Below are 18,764 nucleotides of genomic sequence, written 5' to 3' on the forward strand. Positions count from 1 at the left end.
AGTTTGATCTATTTGTCAGAGCTACCCAACATAAAGTAGACGACAAAAAGGATTCACTTTCTTAGCTGATCATGGATTTCCAAACCCCGGTAAAGAAAAAAGTGTTTGTGCTCCTTCCACCTTCATTAGTTTCTTTCTCACCAAACAATTCCAATACTACTATTTAGTTATGGGCAATCATTTTGACTTTGAACTTCTTGATCTTGTTGAAATGGACACACACTTATTCAGGAGCTTTGGTTTATATTAATTAATTAAGGATCACAAGGTCGAGTGTCTAGCTTATAATTAAGGATATATATTAAAATTATTAGGTACGCTCAAAATATATATAAACGCTGATCATATTATAATTAGATTTCCTAATGATCAGTTTGACTCAACTTCTTGTTACATACATATATATAAATATATATATATATATATATATCTTGTATGTCGAGTTCTATAAATAATATGTTGACACAAGGTCTTTAATTTTGGAAGAAATTAATTAATTAATGAAACTCATTTTCTTTTTGTAATATTGTTTGGTGGAATAGATTAATGGATGCGACTTGTGTATATATTTTCAAATTTATGGTGATCCGAGCTAGCTGAAGAAAAATATAGAGGAAAAAAATATATTTAAAAGTAAGATTAGATATGTAACAAATTAAAATACTAATTAAGAACTCCTCAGGATAATCCAGTAACATGAAAGAGTAAATCAGGAAGAAAAGATGACAATCAATTATGATAAATAATATTTGCAGTCTTAATTAGGGTATGTATGTAAGCATCGCACATTTCTTTTAAAAAAGTGGATAAATCTAGAATTTACATTATAAAAAAAATTATTTTTTAATATTTGATCCCATTGTTTTAAGAAAAATTTTATTTGCAGTTTTGAGTATGAGATTTCGTGTGCAATTTCATTAATGAATAAGGTAAAATGAAAAAAATTATCATTTTAAAAAAGATATTATCGTAATTTTAATTTCTTTTAAACATAACTGTATGAGCTTGCATGAACAATTCCTATTTGGGGACTGTATGTAAACTAACTCTTTTTTTAAAGAGGATGTATCGAACAAACATATTAAGACTGTGTGTATGTTTGGGATTGCAGTGAAAAATATAACTTATAGCGTTAGAGCTTATAACTTATAGTTTAAGTAATAAATTTTACTATTAAAAGTTATTTATTGTTTAGTAACCATTTGTTTCAAGTAATTTCAAATATGTTACATTTGTTTGGAAAAAAATTAAAAAAATACTTGTATTTTCGCCTATTGATAGCCTTTTTAAAATTTGAGATTCATTCCGAATTTTCTGAAAAAATGCGTTTGTGATAATTTTTCCCGATCAATCGTACTTTTTAACTTATTTAAAATTAAAAAGTATTTTAATATCTAATATTTAAACAATCTATTTTTTTTCATTAAATAGTCACTTTTTAAGACTCGTAATGCAATTCCAAACAAGTCTCGTATATAACATTACTCATCAATTAACACTCAGATCGAGCTAAACACGGACCAATCGGCCTAAGCAACAAAATTTGCAAGTTTGAATGAAAATTAAATTTCGCAGGTTATCAATCAGTCCGTGTTTCAATGTAATTAAGCCCCACTCATAATTGGAAATATGCATGCAGGTGACAGCGCAACGCAATGAGTTACATACCATCTTGTCTAAATATAGTATATTTCATTTAAAAATAAGTAGTATTTATTATTAAAAAATTAATTATTTTTATATGAATTTTATATTTATTTATTTTTTTTAAAAATAATATAGACGTTTATATATTTTATGACTATCATTTCATATATACACAAACACACGTTGGGAATAAAAATTATTGAAGATCGAGTGATGATCGATCATGAGTTCCTGGCCGTAGAGTCTAGGAAAAAATTATAAAAAATTGTCATGCATATTGCTAGCTCTCGTACTTATCTCCTGATCCAACCAATATTATATGTATTGCTTAGATTATAATAAAGTTAATTAGATTGTCCCACGGCCCCTTAACTAACAACTAGGGGTGATACCCGCCCCCTACGGGGCGGGGCCACCCCTCCCCCGCCACCCGCCCCCGCATATGCGGGGGGGGATTTTTTTTCCCCGGACTCCGCCCCCGCATGGGTCCCCCGTCCGGCCCGGGGTGCGGGGGTGGACCCCCACCCGTCCGCACCCCCGCACATGGTACTGGGCCTCCGGCCCAGTACTTTTTTCTGGGCTCTAAATGGTCCAGAATCAGTTTTTGGGCCCCTTTGGACCCAGAATTCGTTTTGGGCCACTTTGGGCCCATTATTTATATTAAAAAAAATATAAATTTAAAAACAGAAAAGAAATTTTTTTTTTTGATAAGTAGATATTAAGTTTTAACTATTAAATAATTAAGTAATATTCATCACTAAGGTAGTAAGACACTATGCTACAATAAATAGTTTACAATTACACAAATTAAGAGAACTAATAAACTATTACACTATTACAAACTCTTCTAAAAAAAATAAATATTACAAATTGTATAATTAACTATTGTAGCAATATTACAATAATTGTAAATTAAGAAAATTAAATTTGGGGGTGGAGCCGTAGTTGTGAGTTCACTGAGTTGTGTCGAATGTCGATTGCTGTGAGACTGAAAATCAATAAGTTAAAAATAAAAGTTAATAAGTCAAAAAACCTGAAATATTAATAAGTTAAAAATAAAACAAACAAACACAAATCATACCCCAAACAATAAAAAAAAACAAACAAACACAAATCTGAAGAATAAACATTCGGATATGAAAGAAGTTGCAAGATAAAAATTATTCTACCAAAATATTAGAGCGAATATGATCTAAAGAATAAACCTTTGGATTTGTAAGAAGTTGCATGAAAAAAATTTAAAAAATAAAAAAAAATACAGATCTAAAGAATAAAAAATCAAATCTGTAAGAAGTTGCAAGAAAATAAATATTCTACCAAAATATTAGAGCTAAGATCTTAATACAAGAAAATAAATATTCTACCAAAAAAATCCCCCAAATCTGAAAAAGAAACCTTCAGATATATGAGTTATAATAAAAAAAAAAAAAATAAATATAAATTAAACAAACATGCATTATGTTGCTTTCAGTTATATATATATATATATATATATATATATTATATGTTGTTGATCTACCCGTGGCAAGGAACGAATTATTCCCAGACAACTGGTCTTTATAAATAGCTTTTGTACGTGAACATCAACAGAGAGTTAATTAGTTATATTATATAAGAGAGTTAATTATATAAGAGAGTTAATTAGTTTGGTTTCAACCTATTTTTTATGCATGAACAGAAGTACTAGATTTTAAACATGGTCGATCCGAAATCACGTATAATGACTAGAAATTCTTGATTAAATTTTTATAATATATAGTTTTTTATCGTAATTTTTTTAATATATAGTTAATTATTAGTCATATTAATAATCCTATATATATATATATATATTAATATTATTTTAGAGACAGACTGTATTCGAAACCCTAAATTAATTTAGGAGTTTCAATCTAATTTAGGGGTTTCAAAGATTGAAATCCCTAAATTAATTTAGGGTTTCGGATTTGAGCCCTAAATTAATTTAGGGGTTCCAATCCAAATTAATTACACAATCAATTCCAATCCAAACCGAAATAATTACAGAAATGAGAAAACAAACACAATTCACATGCATTTCACGGACTCATTCAAATTTCAAACCAAAACACATGCACAATCTAAGCTCCACAGCACACAATTCACAAAAATTCCATCCTCCATCTCCGATAAACCCCATCCTTCCTCCAATCGACATTAAAAATATAAATCACAACAAAATAAAATAGGATAGGGTTTGAGTTTCTTACCTTCGAGTTCGGGATTCGGATCTTCGGTGAGATGCAGAGAAAGGGACCGGATGCGCACGGCGACGTTGAAGAAGACGCTGGTAGCTGGGTGCGGCGCCAGAAACTCATAGAGAGGGAGGGTTGAGCGGAGCTGGGTCACTGTGAGGCAGCAGAGACAGAGATGAGAGAAGTGAGGGTCTGAGAGTGAGTGAGGCCGAGGGAGGGAATCGGGGGGTGGGGGGAATTCATTTCTATTTAACTACGAGAGGCTTCTAACAGCGTTCAAAAAACCTGCACGAAGCGTGGCTTCACGTAGTTTTTTTTTATATATATATGATTTATTCCATGTAGGATATGTGGGGCCAGAACCCCATTTTAACCGCACTCTAACAGTCGAGAGGGAGTGTGCACCCGCTGGCACGGGGACGTGGGCGCACCCTACCCTACTAACAACTTCAGCAAATTTTCAGGTAGTTCAGTTCAGCATATTTAAGTCCCAGACACCAACATTTAACAACCACTCGATCATGATCAGCTGTGATCTTTGATCCAAGTCATGTCACCGATCTCCATATCTTACTATATATTTAGATCCTTGATTCAAATTCCTTATCATTCTCTGTCGTTTGTCTAGCAAAAACAAATCAATTAAGTGAGTACAAATATACAAGATAAGTAGATCAGACCATTGTCAATCGAAAAATCTTGTTAAAACAATTGAATTATTTTATTGATAATATTTGATTTTAAAGATTTAAATTTTAAAATTTATTTTTAAATCAAATTATATATGTAATGTAAAATTATATTATATATATTTTACACGCCCACTTTTTCAGTGTTAAGATATAAAATAAATAATAAAATCTATCTCTTTCCATTAGCTTAAACTTTTGGGACAAGTGGTGATTTTACATGGTATCAGAACAGAGGTCCTGAGTTCTAACTCTGACTCTACATTCTATCTTATTTAATTAAATATTTCAAGTGTTGGGTCACCCATTGAGGGAGAGTCTAGCCTACACGTGAGGGAGAGTGTTAAAATATAAAATAAATAATAAAATCTATCTCTTTCCATTAGCTTAAGCTTTTGAGACAAGTGGTGATTTCACATTCAGAATATATAAAAACTTTATAAACAATTTTGGTCAAATTGGTCAGGTTTTTGGTGAGAAAACCTAAATTTGCTATATATATATACACACACATATAAAATTCATTTGAACTCATATTTTAGACTTTAGAATTCATGATTTTCACTTGTAATATGAGAAGATCCAAGCAATGCATAGCTTTTGTTATGTAATTATCAGTTGATGAGTAATTAATTAAGCAGCTGACATGATATGATATTAAATGAGAAAATATACTTACAACCGTGAATTGCGTAATCGCCGCGTAATCGCTTTGAAAAAAATGAATAAAACATGAGACCCACATGAAAAAAATTAATTTTTTAATAGTGGACCCCACTCTTTTTCAAAGCGATTACGCGGCGGTTACGCACTTCACGGTTATATGTAGAATTACTCATATTAAATACCATATTGTATTTATTGAGTATACACTTAAGAAGTTATTAGAGCCGAATATTATTAATAGACCATGGTTTATTAGATATTGATCAAGTGAGTATACACATGGACTGCTTCTTCCGCTATAAATACCTGGCTCCTCCCTCAACTCTTTTCCTTGACTGCCTCCGTCTCTTTTTCTTTCTTCATTCCTCCCAGCCGAGAGCAACAATGGCGGTATCTCTGAGATGGTTTTCTGTTGGCTCATTGCTGCTGGTTCTAACGCTGCTTTTTATAAGCGTCATGGCCTCCAAAGAAAATGATCAACTTGTACAGTCAAGGTTAGTTAATTTACTTGAATTTTTTATCTTTTCTTTCCTCCACGCGATGTGTCAGGATTCTTGAATACGCTTTGTCACAAGCACAAAGTTTCCTGGAAAATGTGTTCGCGTTTTGGAACGCCGTCTTCTCGTGTTATCCTTCTGTTTCAGATAACAGTACTAGCGGTTCTGACGTGAATTTCTACTTCCTGCGATTTGGCGGTGACAGGTTTGCAGAGGCAGAGGAGTTGCAAAGCTCCAAAAATGCGTCAATGGCGGACAGGTCAGTCAAGTAGTACTCGATCGGTACCGAGAATTTCAGCTTCGATTTTACCACTAATCCTGACGGACCACGTGGCAACAGCTGTACGAAGGCTGCTAGATATATTCAAATGCAGGATATTTAATCTAAAATCCGAATAAACTGGACCGTTCGGATCAGATCTGAAAAGAATTCGCGTCGTCAATTACGTTCTATAAGTCGATCGGTTTTTATATTTAGATTGAAACTTAAAAATTATAATGATAATATATTAATATCTCAACAAAAGGGAAAAAAAAAAAAAAAGTATCGTTAATTGGACACCATACATGTACGGTGTACGTAGAACGTACCATTCAACAAACAAAACGATCATGACATGGTGCGGTGTTCTGCTCTCACCAATGTCAATTGTCAAGTCAGACTCAGCTCTGTTGAAGGAAAACAGTTTAGGCTCCATTTGAATATCTCATGTTTCGTGAATATTTTGTGAATAATAGCGAAGGAATTTGAGAAGATATGAAAACAATTGTGTTTAACAAATTAATCTCACGTTGCTAAGACATATTACTATGTTCCAATTTCAGGTCAGAGGATGCATGGAATGAGCACGCTGTCCAGGATCCAGAGGAGGTAGCTTCTATGGTTGATCTGTAAGTCTCTATCTTTTCATTTCCCAATCTTCATTGTCGTGTATTTCGTGCTATTTCTTGACAGAGTATATAGCCAAAGAAAAAATAAATAAATGAACGGCCGAAGAGTACTAGATAATTAGTGGCGCTAAATCGTCTTATTTGGTCGGTGGTCCATGATCATCATATGCCAATATGCTGTTCGTACGGCATCGTCTTTTCATCTAAAATATATGGTACTCATAATTCTGTGAGCTCTCCTTCTCCCCCAAATTCTATAATCTTCGTTGCCAGCTTTACCCACGTGCCCATGTCCTGGTATCCGCTTGTCATGCTCTTAAAGCATTGGTATTGGTTTAGCTAAACTTTAGAGATACACTGGTATTTCTCAAAGTACATCACCTTTTTATACCTAGACCAATGATCCAGCAGCTTTGTGAACTTTTCCATATATCTCAATAGCTTTTGTAAAAGCCATTCCTTGACTGTACGTTCATGGAAACTCAGGCCCCTTATCTATACGTTTACAAAAATAGCAAAAAGATGCCACTCGCAACATATAACATGGTATGGTGACAAAAGAAAGCCAATGTTGTCACCTCCTTTGATTGGAGATACTGGATTTTGCTACTTCGGTCTTTCCGCGCCACACCTTGTCAATGCACCAACCGGCTGCAATCTTTTTCTTGTTTTGGCCTTTTTTTTTTTTGGGGTAAAAAAACAAGGATTTGCTAATTTACACGATGAAGTCTTGTACTCATATGCACCAAATTGCATGGTTTTGAAGTGGGAATCCAATGCTTTTATGTAATCAGTGCAATGCTTTGAACTCTTGTCATCCATTTCATATATATGATTTATTTGTCCTTACCTCGGATTAGTGAAAGCAGTAAAGGAAATCACCCTTGTCTCTCTGCTTCGAACCCTTAATAGTTGCTCCAGCCTGTCTAGAGTCGTATGAGATCAGCTCACCATAAATTGCAGATCTTGTCTCAGTTTTTCTCTTTTTGGGTAATGAAACAGATCGATTTGGTTTCATACCGCAACCCTTCTCAGAACTTTTTTTGTCCCTTCATCCAACAGTTGCTTTAATTAGCATGTTAATCGATGAGATCCCCATGACCTCATTGAATGTGTCATTTTTGTTGAAGTCGCTCACGGACACGTATCCATCTCCACGTACAACAAACATTATGAGCACATGGACTACTCAGAACAGGGCACAATATTATAACAATATTGTTTTCTCACATATTTGTGATTCTGATCTTCGCATGTCTCTCGGTGATGATTTCAACATGAATACTTTAAGAACAATAGCTCCATCAGTAATAATAGATTAATGATAGCAAGCATTGTAATAATTATGTGTTTTAAATTTTTCAGGAGCATTAGCAATAGCACTCGTAAGAGGAACTTGGGATATTTTTCATGTGGAACAGGGAACCCGATCGACGACTGTTGGCGCTGTGACAGGCGCTGGTATCACCGCCGAAAGAACCTAGCCAACTGTGCCATTGGGTTTGGAAGGAATGCGGTTGGCGGCTGTGACGGCAGATACTACGTTGTTAGTGACCCCAGTGATGATGACCCTGTTAACCCTAAACCGGGTACGCTCCGCCACGCAGTCATTCAGGACAGGCCTTTGTGGATTGTGTTTAAGCGGGATATGGTGATCACACTCAAGCAGGAGCTTATTATGAACAGCTTTAAGACCATTGATGGTCGGGGTGCTAATGTCCACATTGCTTATGGGGCTTGCATTACGATCCAATTCATTACAAATGTCATCATCCATGGCCTGCACATCCACGATTGCAAGCCAACAGGCAACGCCATGGTGCGGAGCTCGCCAAGCCATTTTGGGTGGAGGACAATGGCTGATGGGGATGCCATTTCTATTTACGGTTCGAGCCATATTTGGGTTGACCACAACTCACTCTCTAATTGTGCTGATGGCCTTATCGATGCTGTAATGGGCTCCACTGCCATTACCATTTCTAACAACCACTTCACCCACCACAATGAGGTCCCATATGTCGTCACCCCATTTCCTCATTTTGCATTTAATGATTTTGGTTAAAGTTAAGTAATTGGGAGACTCATTTTCTATTCTTTGGTTTGTTTTTACATGTTAATGAAAAACAGGTTATGCTATTGGGTCACAGCGACTCCTATACAAGAGATAAGCAGATGCAGGTGACCATTGCCTACAACCATTTTGGTAAGGGACTAATCCAGAGAATGCCAAGGTAACATACACATGATCATTGTTAGTCCTCAATTTCTTCTCCTGCATGCTTTTTGATTGATATTAAATGCGTCTAAATTTTTAACTCAGTTTTTTAATTTGGGTGTCAATCAAAATCTTACAGGTGTAGGCATGGACATTTCCATGTGGTAAACAATGACTACACACATTGGGAAATGTATGCCATTGGTGGAAGTGCTAATCCTACCATTAACAGTCAGGGCAATAGATATCTTGCACCTGCCAACCCTTTTGCCAAGGAGGTACCTAAAAATTAAAAAGAGAGCAGAATTTGTAACATTAATGATGACGGTGATAATTTATCATTGACAATAATGATTGGGCAGGTGACAAAGAGGATGTGCGAAGAAAATGGTACATGGAAGCGCTGGAACTGGAGATCAGAAGGAGATCTTCTGCTTAATGGAGCCTACTTCATTCCATCAGGAGCTAGAGTTACAGCCAGCTATGCCAGAGCCTCAAGTTTGGGGGCCAAGTCCTCTTCCGTGGTTGGTGCCATTACTTCCGGTGCTGGTGTCCTTACTTGCCGCAGGGGTTACCAGTGTTGACTCCCAATCTCATCAACAGAATAGAGAATGGAGGAGAGAGAGAGAGAGAATAATTACCCATTTTTTCTTCCTTTTATCATTGTCATAGCACCTAGTCAGTCATTGAGTGTGCAGCTATTTCACACACATTGCTTCTTTGAACTTGTCCCAATCAAAATATTTGAAAGGTGTAAATTTTCACATGTACCAAGTTTTCGCCACGTAAATATCCATTATTCCACTCAGCAGAGTGGCTTATCTCAATTGTCAGGCTGCTAAAGGTACCCAAGCGTTTTCTATGTCTCACTCAAGTGTCTTCAAGCGTTCCCATTGAGTTGGTCAAGTCAAGGACTAATGGGTACTGGGGCCTTTCTCTCCTTCACGCAATGTCAGTTCCAGTATGGCTTCAATACCCGAAGAAGGGAAAAATAAGATAAAATAGAGAAAGAAGATCAAAACAAAAACTGAACGGCGTAAGCTCTGTAATAAATATTGTAAGCACCAGATTGAGCCATCTGCACTTTTTATCATATTCCGTTGTAATTAAATAGATGAATGTTCTTTTCTTATTGTTAGAAAATATAATCAAATAGAAAAAGAGATGGAGAAGAGAGAAAGAGGGTCGAATATTTATTATGAATATATTCTATCATAAGTGTTTTAATATTCTCATACTTTTCATCTATGTAGTCATACAAGCAAAATGATAGGGTTATTATCCTCTTACTACTTATTTACTACTTTTTTTATATTTAATTTTTAAAATTTTTTTTTTTTTATTTAATAGTTAAAGAAGTGACTATTAGTAAAATTATATATATTTTTTTAATTTTTTCTTAATGATTAAGGATGTTAAAAAAATATTTAAAAGAAAATAATAAAAAAATAAAAAACTTTCAAATACATGTAAGGAGTAAATGGATAGTAATAGAGTAATAACTATATCAATACCCGTCACATAAATCCTAGTCCTAGTACGATGCTCTTTTTCTATAGAGATCATTAATAATGTACACTATTTTTTATTATAAAATAGAACTAATTTATTTTTATAAAGTAACACTTCTCAAATTGAAATAATTGAATATATTCAAAGAAAAGTACTTGACCTTTCGAGTGTGATGACTATTAAGACTAGTATAGGAGTGATATGCCCATATTTTGATTTGACAGTACGTTCTTTACAACAAAGATAGTTGATTATCAATGGATATTTTTGCAGATATAGGACAGGATGTAAAGGTTGTAAATGTACACTGGGCTTGGTTTTCATTTTTAACAAATTTCAGAGCTTTGTATAAAGAACTGTACTCTAGTTTTTTAACCCATTCCAATCAATACTGATATGAACGGTGGAGAGTTTTGTCACACTACCTTTGGAGTGCGTCAAAGTGGAGAGGCAGATATTCAAGTTTCAACAATAATGGGGGGTATATAAGACTTTATAAGCTCAGAATTTGGCTTCCTCTAAAGGCCATAAATACGCCACTACCGCCATGGGCTACCGTTGTTCTTGGAGGGGTGGGAACTTTTTTTCACTCCTTGAATTCATGTCAAGTAAATATTTGTTAGAGTAGTGTTATGCGTACGTACAATAATATTATATGTAGTATCAGCCTTTTTTATCATTTTTTTTTTTTATTTGAATTTCAAATTTCAAATTTTAAACTTTTTATCATTTTTAACAATTGACACATCGTATAATTACGTAAATAAAATTATAAGTATAAATAGCAATTCCTTATGAAAAATGCTATGTTGCCCCCTCCCCAAAAGTGACAGCTCACTTTGATCGCTAGTTCAAAAATTAGTTTTTTAAAAGGAAAATTCTATGCTCAGTCCATTTTGTAAACACTAGAGGTATAAATTTAAACTGAAAAACCGGTTCGGACAGGACTAAACCGGACTGGTTGGTCCGGTTTTGAACCGGTTCGGTCCGAAACCGGTTCATATTTTATGAAAACTAGCCGGATCCGGTCCGGTTTCGATTCCGTAGTTTCCGGGACTGGACTGGTTGGAAAAATATATATATAAATTAATTTTATATATTATACAAAATATGTATATATATAATATATAATTATATATTAAATTTTTATATATAATATATATAATTATATATCATATATGAAATAATTTCATATAATAATTTATAAATTATAACATAAAATGTTAATTTTAAATATGAACATTTATAATTTGTTTGATCATATGTTATTAATATAATTATATATAAGATAATGTTGTTATAATTTATAAAATAAAAGTTTAATCTTAAAGATGAAAATTTAATTGATCATATGCTTTAAACATAATATTTATATTAAATTATTAATAACATTTTATCATAAGAAGTAACACTTTATTATATATTTTTTACATTAAAAAAAAAACTGGAAAACTGGACCGGACTGGAAATCGGTAAAACCGGATGTACCAGTTTAGGAGGGTAATTGGGACGTAATCGGTTTTGAAAAATGCAAAACCGGTATATACCGATTCGATCTTAGATTTTGTCCAAAATCGAACCAGACCAAACCGGTTACACCCATAGCAGAAACCTTGCAGATGAACCATGCCAGCTCAAAAATGAAACAGGGTGTATCAATGGAATGATGCATTTATGGGAGAACAGGAAATCTTCCATGAACTGAAAGCACTGAAATTGAATTATTGATGTTAGTAAAATGAAGACTGCTTTTGAATCTTTAAAGTACATGTGAAGGGGGAAAATCTCTTAGATTGGGCTAAAAGTTTGGCCTAGGTTAAAACCTAGATCTTGGGTCTGGGCTGGACACAAGGCCTAGATTAAGGCCCAGGTGCACAATATGGCCTAAGTCGAACGGTAGCACCTGGGTCAAAGCTCGGGTATAAGACCCGCTTTGGATTTTACTTATATCAGGAAACACATGCAAGGCTTAAGAGGGAAGGAGTATAGCATTCAATGCTATACGAGAAAACTTGCGGCATTTATACCATAGTTGTGAATTTCGTACCGTACCGGCCTGTACGGTTGAAATTTTTCATACCGGCCGTCTGGCCGGTACAGTTACTATATCTATTTCGTACCGACCAAAATACTAGCTGTACCGACCGGTACCGGACGTACTGGCCTCAATTTCGGCTTGTACCGGCTGATATTTCGGCCAGTGTTCTTTTTTTTTTTTTTCATTTTTTCAAATTACAAACTTATTTTTTAACCCCAAATTCAGACTAGACTATTTATAATTTATATATATATATATGTATTTATATATAATTTATTTATATATAGACTATTATTTTAGAATATAATTTTTGTATATTATTTATTTATATATCGACTATTCTGAAATGTTATCCCGAAACGCTATCCCGAAATGGTACCGGTACTGAAATATTTTGTTCCAGTGCCTTGACCGGTACAACGTCCAGGTACGGTATTCAAAATATTGGTTCATACCCATCATTAATGAGAAGGAAAGGGTCCAAGATAGAATATACGCGCATTCAATGTGGCCCAAGGCTCGAACAACACACAGTGACACTAAGCACTTCATAGCTCGGCGAGAGGACATCATGAATATATGATCTCCTGCTATACAATGCTCCACTACCATGGAGACCAGGTCGGCAAGTATAAATAACACTACCTGCAGCACACAGGTAAGTAATCTAACACAATCATCGTCAATATACTTCATCTTCAACCTTAGCACTATACTGACTTAAGCATCGAAGCATCAACGGACCTTGAGGTCCCCCTTTTGTCACTGTGCAGGTGATCGTACGAGCATTGATCGAGTGGAATTGCCCAGGCCCGAGAAACACGACTCGCACCCTGAACGAAAGTGATTGTGGATATGCCTCCATTCTGAACAATGAATGAAGTTCAAAGACTCACAGGGAGGATAGCTGCCCTGAGTTGATTCATTGCAAAATTAACCGATCGGTGCCTCCCTTTTTTCAAAGTCCTGCAGAAAGCGCAAGAATGGGATGAAGATAGCAGAAAGGCCTTCAGCGAGTTGAAGGAATACCTGGCCCATCCATCCTTGCTCAGTCAAACCACGACAGGGGAAGATTTGACTGCCTACTTGGCAGTATCACCCAATGCAGTGTCCGCCGTATTAACTCGAATAGAGGAAGGAATTCAACGGCCTGTTTACTATATAAGCAGAGCCTTTTAGGGTGCAGAGGCCAGATTTTCTCGAACGGAAATGCTAGCATTTGCATTAGTAATCGCTGCTAGGCGGTTAAGGCCCTACTTTCAAGATCACCCAATAAAAGTACAAATTGACGTCCCCCTGAGAAAAATATTGCAAAAACTAATACACCTGGTCGGATGACAAATTGCGCAATTGAGCTAAGCGAGTTTGAGATCGAATACCTTTCACGGTCCGCAATTAAGGGCCAGGTATTGGCAGATTTTGTAGCTGAATTCTCGAACTTTCTGGAGGATATAATCATCATGCCCCAGGGCAAGCTTTGGTAGGTCTACGTCGATGGCTCATCTTGCCGGACCGTCGGTGGGGGTGCATATAATGACAGATTCAAGAGAAAAGCTTGACTACGCACTCAAGCTCGGATTCATGGTCACCAATAGTGAGGTTGACTATGAAGCACTATTGTACGATCTGAAAATTGCGGCGCCATCAAAGTCAAAGTAAGAGCTGATTCCCAGATAGTAGTGGGGCAAGTAACAAGACAATTCCTCAAGAAATGAGGAAATTTGAAGAGATATCTCCAATGGGTAGGAGAGGAGCATGATCTCTTCCAATATTCTTCCATCCATCAAATCCCGAGAGGAAAAAACTAGGAAGCAGATCGTCTAGCAAAAGCTGCCTCAGGTAAAAAAGAAGTGCCCCTCCCGGATCATACCATAATTCAAACCATTGACGTAGCAGTTATCGGGATTCGAATGTCCACAATCCAGGGGTTACAACCACCAGAATTGGCCATCGATATTCTAAAATTCCTTTAGGAGGAAGTTCTTTCAGAGGACCGAGAAGAAGCACGAAAAATCAGGAACCAAGCGGCTCACTTCACAATAATAGAAGGAACCTTGTATAAAAGAAGCTTTGCTGAGCCTCTTTTAAGATATGTCTCTTCCGAGCAAGCCCAGTATGTACTAGCTGAGATGCACGAAGGGATTTATGGGAATCATTTCGGCAGAAGAACGCTAGCTGCACGAGCTACACGGGTAGGGTATTAATGGCCTAACTCTCTCAGAGATGTAGAAGATTTTGTAAGAAAATGTTTCAAATGCCAAGAGTACGCTCCTATTCTCCATAGCCCACCCGAAAAGCTCACCTCTATAACTTCCTTATGGCCCTCTCCCTACAGGCAAATAAGGAGTAAAGTTTGTCATAGTAGTAGTGGATTACTTCACAAAATGGGTCGAAGTAGAAGCTCTAGCAATGATCACAACATGGACAATTACAAACTTCTTATGGAAATGTATAATCTACCGCTTCGGAATTCTCCAAAATTTTGCATCAGACAATGGAAGACAGTTCGATTGCTCCCACTATCGAGAATTGTGCTCGGAACTGAAAATCAAAGCTAAGTATTCCTCTCCTAGACATCTGCAGGCCAATGGGCAAGTAGAAGCAACTAACAAAACGTTACTTAACATATTGAAGAAAACACTGGGAAGCCAGAAGGGGGAGTGAGATGAGAAACTCCCCAGCACATTATGGGCATACCAAGCATCTATAAGAACCTCCACCAGGGAAACTCCTTTTGCCCTCGTTTATGGCACTGAAGCCATAATACCAACTAAAGTGGCAGTGCCCACGTATCGTGTACAACATTTTGACCCAAATAGCAATAACGAGAAATTGAGAGAAAACTTGGATTTCTTAGAGGAGAGGTGGGAGGAAGCAGTAAGCCGAGTAGCAGCCAACAAATGAAGAGTTGAACAATATTTTAACAAATGGGTCTGACCCCGCACCTTTAAGTGGGAGACATGGTTTCAAAGCAAATATGAGTAACTACTCAGGAAGAAGGCAAACTAGGCCCCAGATGGGAAGGGTTGTATTTGGTAACAGCAACTGGGAGACCTGGTTCTTATCGACTAAAGAACCAGGAAGGACGCGAATTGCCCCATCCATGGAACCTTGAGCACCTAAAGAAGTATTTTGTATAAAAAACCCAAAGACCGGTTCAAACAGTGTAAGGTTGTGATTTGTTAACTAAATTTGTATGGACTAATTTTGAATGTTGCATTATTATGTTCCCAACAAACAGAGTAAATCAGTACAAGCCCGGTCTCTAGATCGGCCATGAAGTATATAGCATAGGACAAGAGCCACGAGCTTTACCCTACTAACAGCTATTCGAAATAAAAGTCTCAATGACTTGTCGAGTTTCATGCAAGGTTGCTGCTTGCGATGCATTAGTGAGGGAGCATGACCCATGGGCTCTGCCAACCTATAAGTGCCAATCGGAATGCAATGGTGAGGGAGTGGAGCCCTTGGGCTCTGCCAACCTATAAGAGCCAGTCGGAATACAAGCCAGTCCTGAAATTGGACTTGCCGACCTTCGCGGGATACAAGCCCGGTCTCTAGATCGGCCACGAAATATATAGCACAAGACTAGAGCCATGAGTTTTGCCCTACTAACAGCTATTCAAAATGCAAGTCCCAATGACTTGTTGAGTTTTGTGCAAGATTGCTGCATGCGATGCATTGGTGAGGGAGCAGGGCCCTTGGGCTCTACCAACCTATAAGTGTCAATCGAAATGCATTCGTGAGAGAGCAAGGCCCTTGGGCTCTGCCAACCTATAAGAGCCAATCGGAATACAAGGCCGTCTTGAAATTGGACTTGCCGACTTACGCGGGATATAGGCCTGATCTCTAGATCAGCCACAAAGTATATAGCATAGGACCAGAGCCACGAGCTTTGCCTTGCTAACAACTATTCGAAATGCAAGTCCCAATGACTTGTCGAGTTTCGTGCAAGGTTGCCTGCGATACATTTATAAGAGCCAGTTGAAATGCAAATCAAGCAAAAGGAGAAGCGACAAGAGTCAAAGACTATAAAGAAAAGAGGAAACCATACAGCCAGGGAAAAGAAAAAGAAGTATCATAAAGTCATTTTATTGCATCATCAAGATTACAAAGAAGAATGTTACATCATCAAAGATTACAAGGAACAGAAAGAAAAGTCTAGTCTGGATAAGAGTAGAATGATCAGCGGTGCAATATCTCCATTAGGGAGAAGGACGTCCAGTGGAAGCCCGTTCTGTTCAGGTTCAAACAGGAAGATCGGAAGAACGGTTTCAACTTCAAAAAGATGGGTGCCTGGTAGATCCGGATTCGTCTGAGTAGAGATAGGGCCCTCAGTAGTGCAGTACCACCCCCACACAGCATCGAACATGACGCTTAGCATTGTCGTATCTTCCTTCTTAGGAAGAGGGGAGTCCAGTGACACCTCACCCAAGTTCTCAGGAGAGCGAACTGGGTTCGGGGTTGACTGGGGTGGACATCGTGGAGGATAGATGGATGGTGGAGCGACAAGAGAAATCAACTCCAAAGATTTGATTGCCACCTTGAACCGTCTATTCCTATCCACCTCAGTCTCCACTGCCATGCCACTGTCCTGTTCTTGCTTCGTACATGACTCGTAGGCAGTGAGTTCCTGTACAACAGCTTCGGGGAGTCGGCCCCCATATGCAAGGGGCAAGAACAAGCGAGACATCATAAGCAAAAGGGCAAGGACAAGAAGTATGAGTAGCTTATTTCTTCTTCGATATTTAAACCGCCATAATCAGCGACAGCCTGAACACCATAGAAGAAGGTGTCACCCCTTATGGTGAAAAGTTTGAAAATGCTTCAATCAACCAAGTTCAAACAAGCCAACGGTATATTCATTTGCATAGAATTCTCAAAATTACATAAAAAACCGAATGCAGGTCCGGAAACGAAAAAACAAAAAGAAAGGCTGAAGGTTAAGGAGGAGCATCACGAAAGGCCAGAGGCATGTCGTCTACACCCTAAGTCAACATTTCTTCATAGGCAGACTTATTCGGAGCAATTTTTCGAAGATTTAAAGTGCAAAGGTCGATATGAGAATCTTCGAGCAGCACCTCTCGGAGACGCTCAAGACCTTCCCTGTACCCATAAATCCAGGATTTATCACGTAAGGTGGGGAGCTTTTCTGAGTTAAGAATCAATAAGGTCCGCATGAAGCCGAACCTCTTCTAAAGAAGACTCCAGACGGGAAACCCTGACCTGAGCTAAAAATCTTATCTTATCTCCTTGTTTGGTCATGATGAAAGTAGACAGAAAGCGTAGAATATTGCTTTTCAGAGAAATCAAGAAGGAGGGCGAAATAGAAACGATAGGGAGAAAAGAGAAGAAGAAGTGGGGGAAGGAAATGAATAAAAATAATACGATGGAACGACTAGGTGTCTGAAATGATGGCACGAAGCACGAAGGGATACATCCACCACAGAGAAACAGAACAACTCTTACCCACCACTCACATGCACGAAACGGGTCAATCCCGAGCAACGTTGGAGTTCACACTGAGGATCAGCTCCATTTAATAAAGGCAAAGTGAATGATTACTCATTAATAGCAAAGATCGGTTCGCATCCCCTTAGATATGGGAAAAGAACGGGTAAGTGCACGCAAACCCGTTCACCTTTCACACGTTCGTCCAAGTTAGAAATCTTCATGGAAATTAGCGCGCAAAAAAAAAACTACTTCTTCTTTTAATTTCCAACCCACAAGTGTACTAAAAATTCGCGAGGTACTGTGAAAGGGGAAAATCCCTTGGATTGGGCTAAAAGTAAGGCCTAGGTTAAAACCCAAATATTGGGTTTGGGCTGGACACAAGGCCCAGATTAGGGCCCAGATGCATAATATGGTCTGAGTCGAACGGTTAAGACCCGGGTCGGATCTTACTTATATCTGGAAACATAGGCAAGGCTTAAGAGGGAAGGAGTATAGCATTTAATGCCAGACGAGAAAACTTGCGGCGTTCATATTGAGATGGAAATGGTCCAAGATAGAATATACACCACATTCAATGTGGCCCAAGGCTCAAACAACACAGTGACACTAAGTACTTCATAGCTCGGCAAGAGGACAACATGAATATATGATCTCCTGCTATACAACGCTCCACTACCATGGAGACTAGGTCGGCAAGTATAAATAACACTACTTGCAGCACACCGGTAAGTAATCTAACACAATCATTATCAATATACTTCATCTTCAACCTTAGCACCATACTGACTTAAGCATCGGAACATCAATGGATCCCGAGGTCCCCCTTTTGTCATTGTGCAGGTGATCGTACGAGCATTGACAGAGTGGAATTGCCCACGCCGGTGAAACACGATATCAACAATACAAAAGGAGAAAAATGCGCCTGCTTATCGGCGGTGAACT

The 18,764-nt window shown here is 37.4% G+C and overlaps 1 protein-coding gene across 1 annotated transcript; it reads left to right on the plus strand.

Annotated features, from left to right (window-relative positions):
• Window positions 1-5,568: 5,568 nt before the first annotated feature.
• LOC109006051 (probable pectate lyase 20) lies at window positions 5,569-9,820 on the plus strand. Its single transcript, XM_018985200.2, has 7 exons — window positions 5,569-5,709; window positions 5,918-5,971; window positions 6,538-6,603; window positions 7,969-8,611; window positions 8,731-8,834; window positions 8,958-9,096; window positions 9,181-9,820. The coding sequence occupies exons 1-7, from the start codon at window positions 5,600-5,602 to the stop codon at window positions 9,400-9,402; spliced, it is 1,338 nt and encodes a 445-aa protein (XP_018840745.2). The 5' UTR covers window positions 5,569-5,599; the 3' UTR covers window positions 9,403-9,820.
• Window positions 9,821-18,764: the final 8,944 nt, after the last annotated feature.

Source organism: Juglans regia, chromosome 1, assembly GCF_001411555.2.
Source record: "Juglans regia cultivar Chandler chromosome 1, Walnut 2.0, whole genome shotgun sequence".
Classification (NCBI taxonomy): domain Eukaryota; kingdom Viridiplantae; phylum Streptophyta; class Magnoliopsida; order Fagales; family Juglandaceae; genus Juglans; species Juglans regia.

Bases quoted from the DNA above. Each gene is read 5' to 3' on its own strand.
- LOC109006051 (XM_018985200.2), top strand. From the start codon at position 5,600: ATGGCGGTATCTCTGAGATGGTTTTCTGTTGGCTCATTGCTGCTGGTT. The intron at 5,710-5,917 runs GTTAGTTAATTT...TGGCGGTGACAG, and splicing joins GATCAACTTGTACAGTCAAG to GTTTGCAGAGGCAGAGGAGT. The intron at 9,097-9,180 runs GTACCTAAAAAT...ATGATTGGGCAG, and splicing joins CCAACCCTTTTGCCAAGGAG to GTGACAAAGAGGATGTGCGA.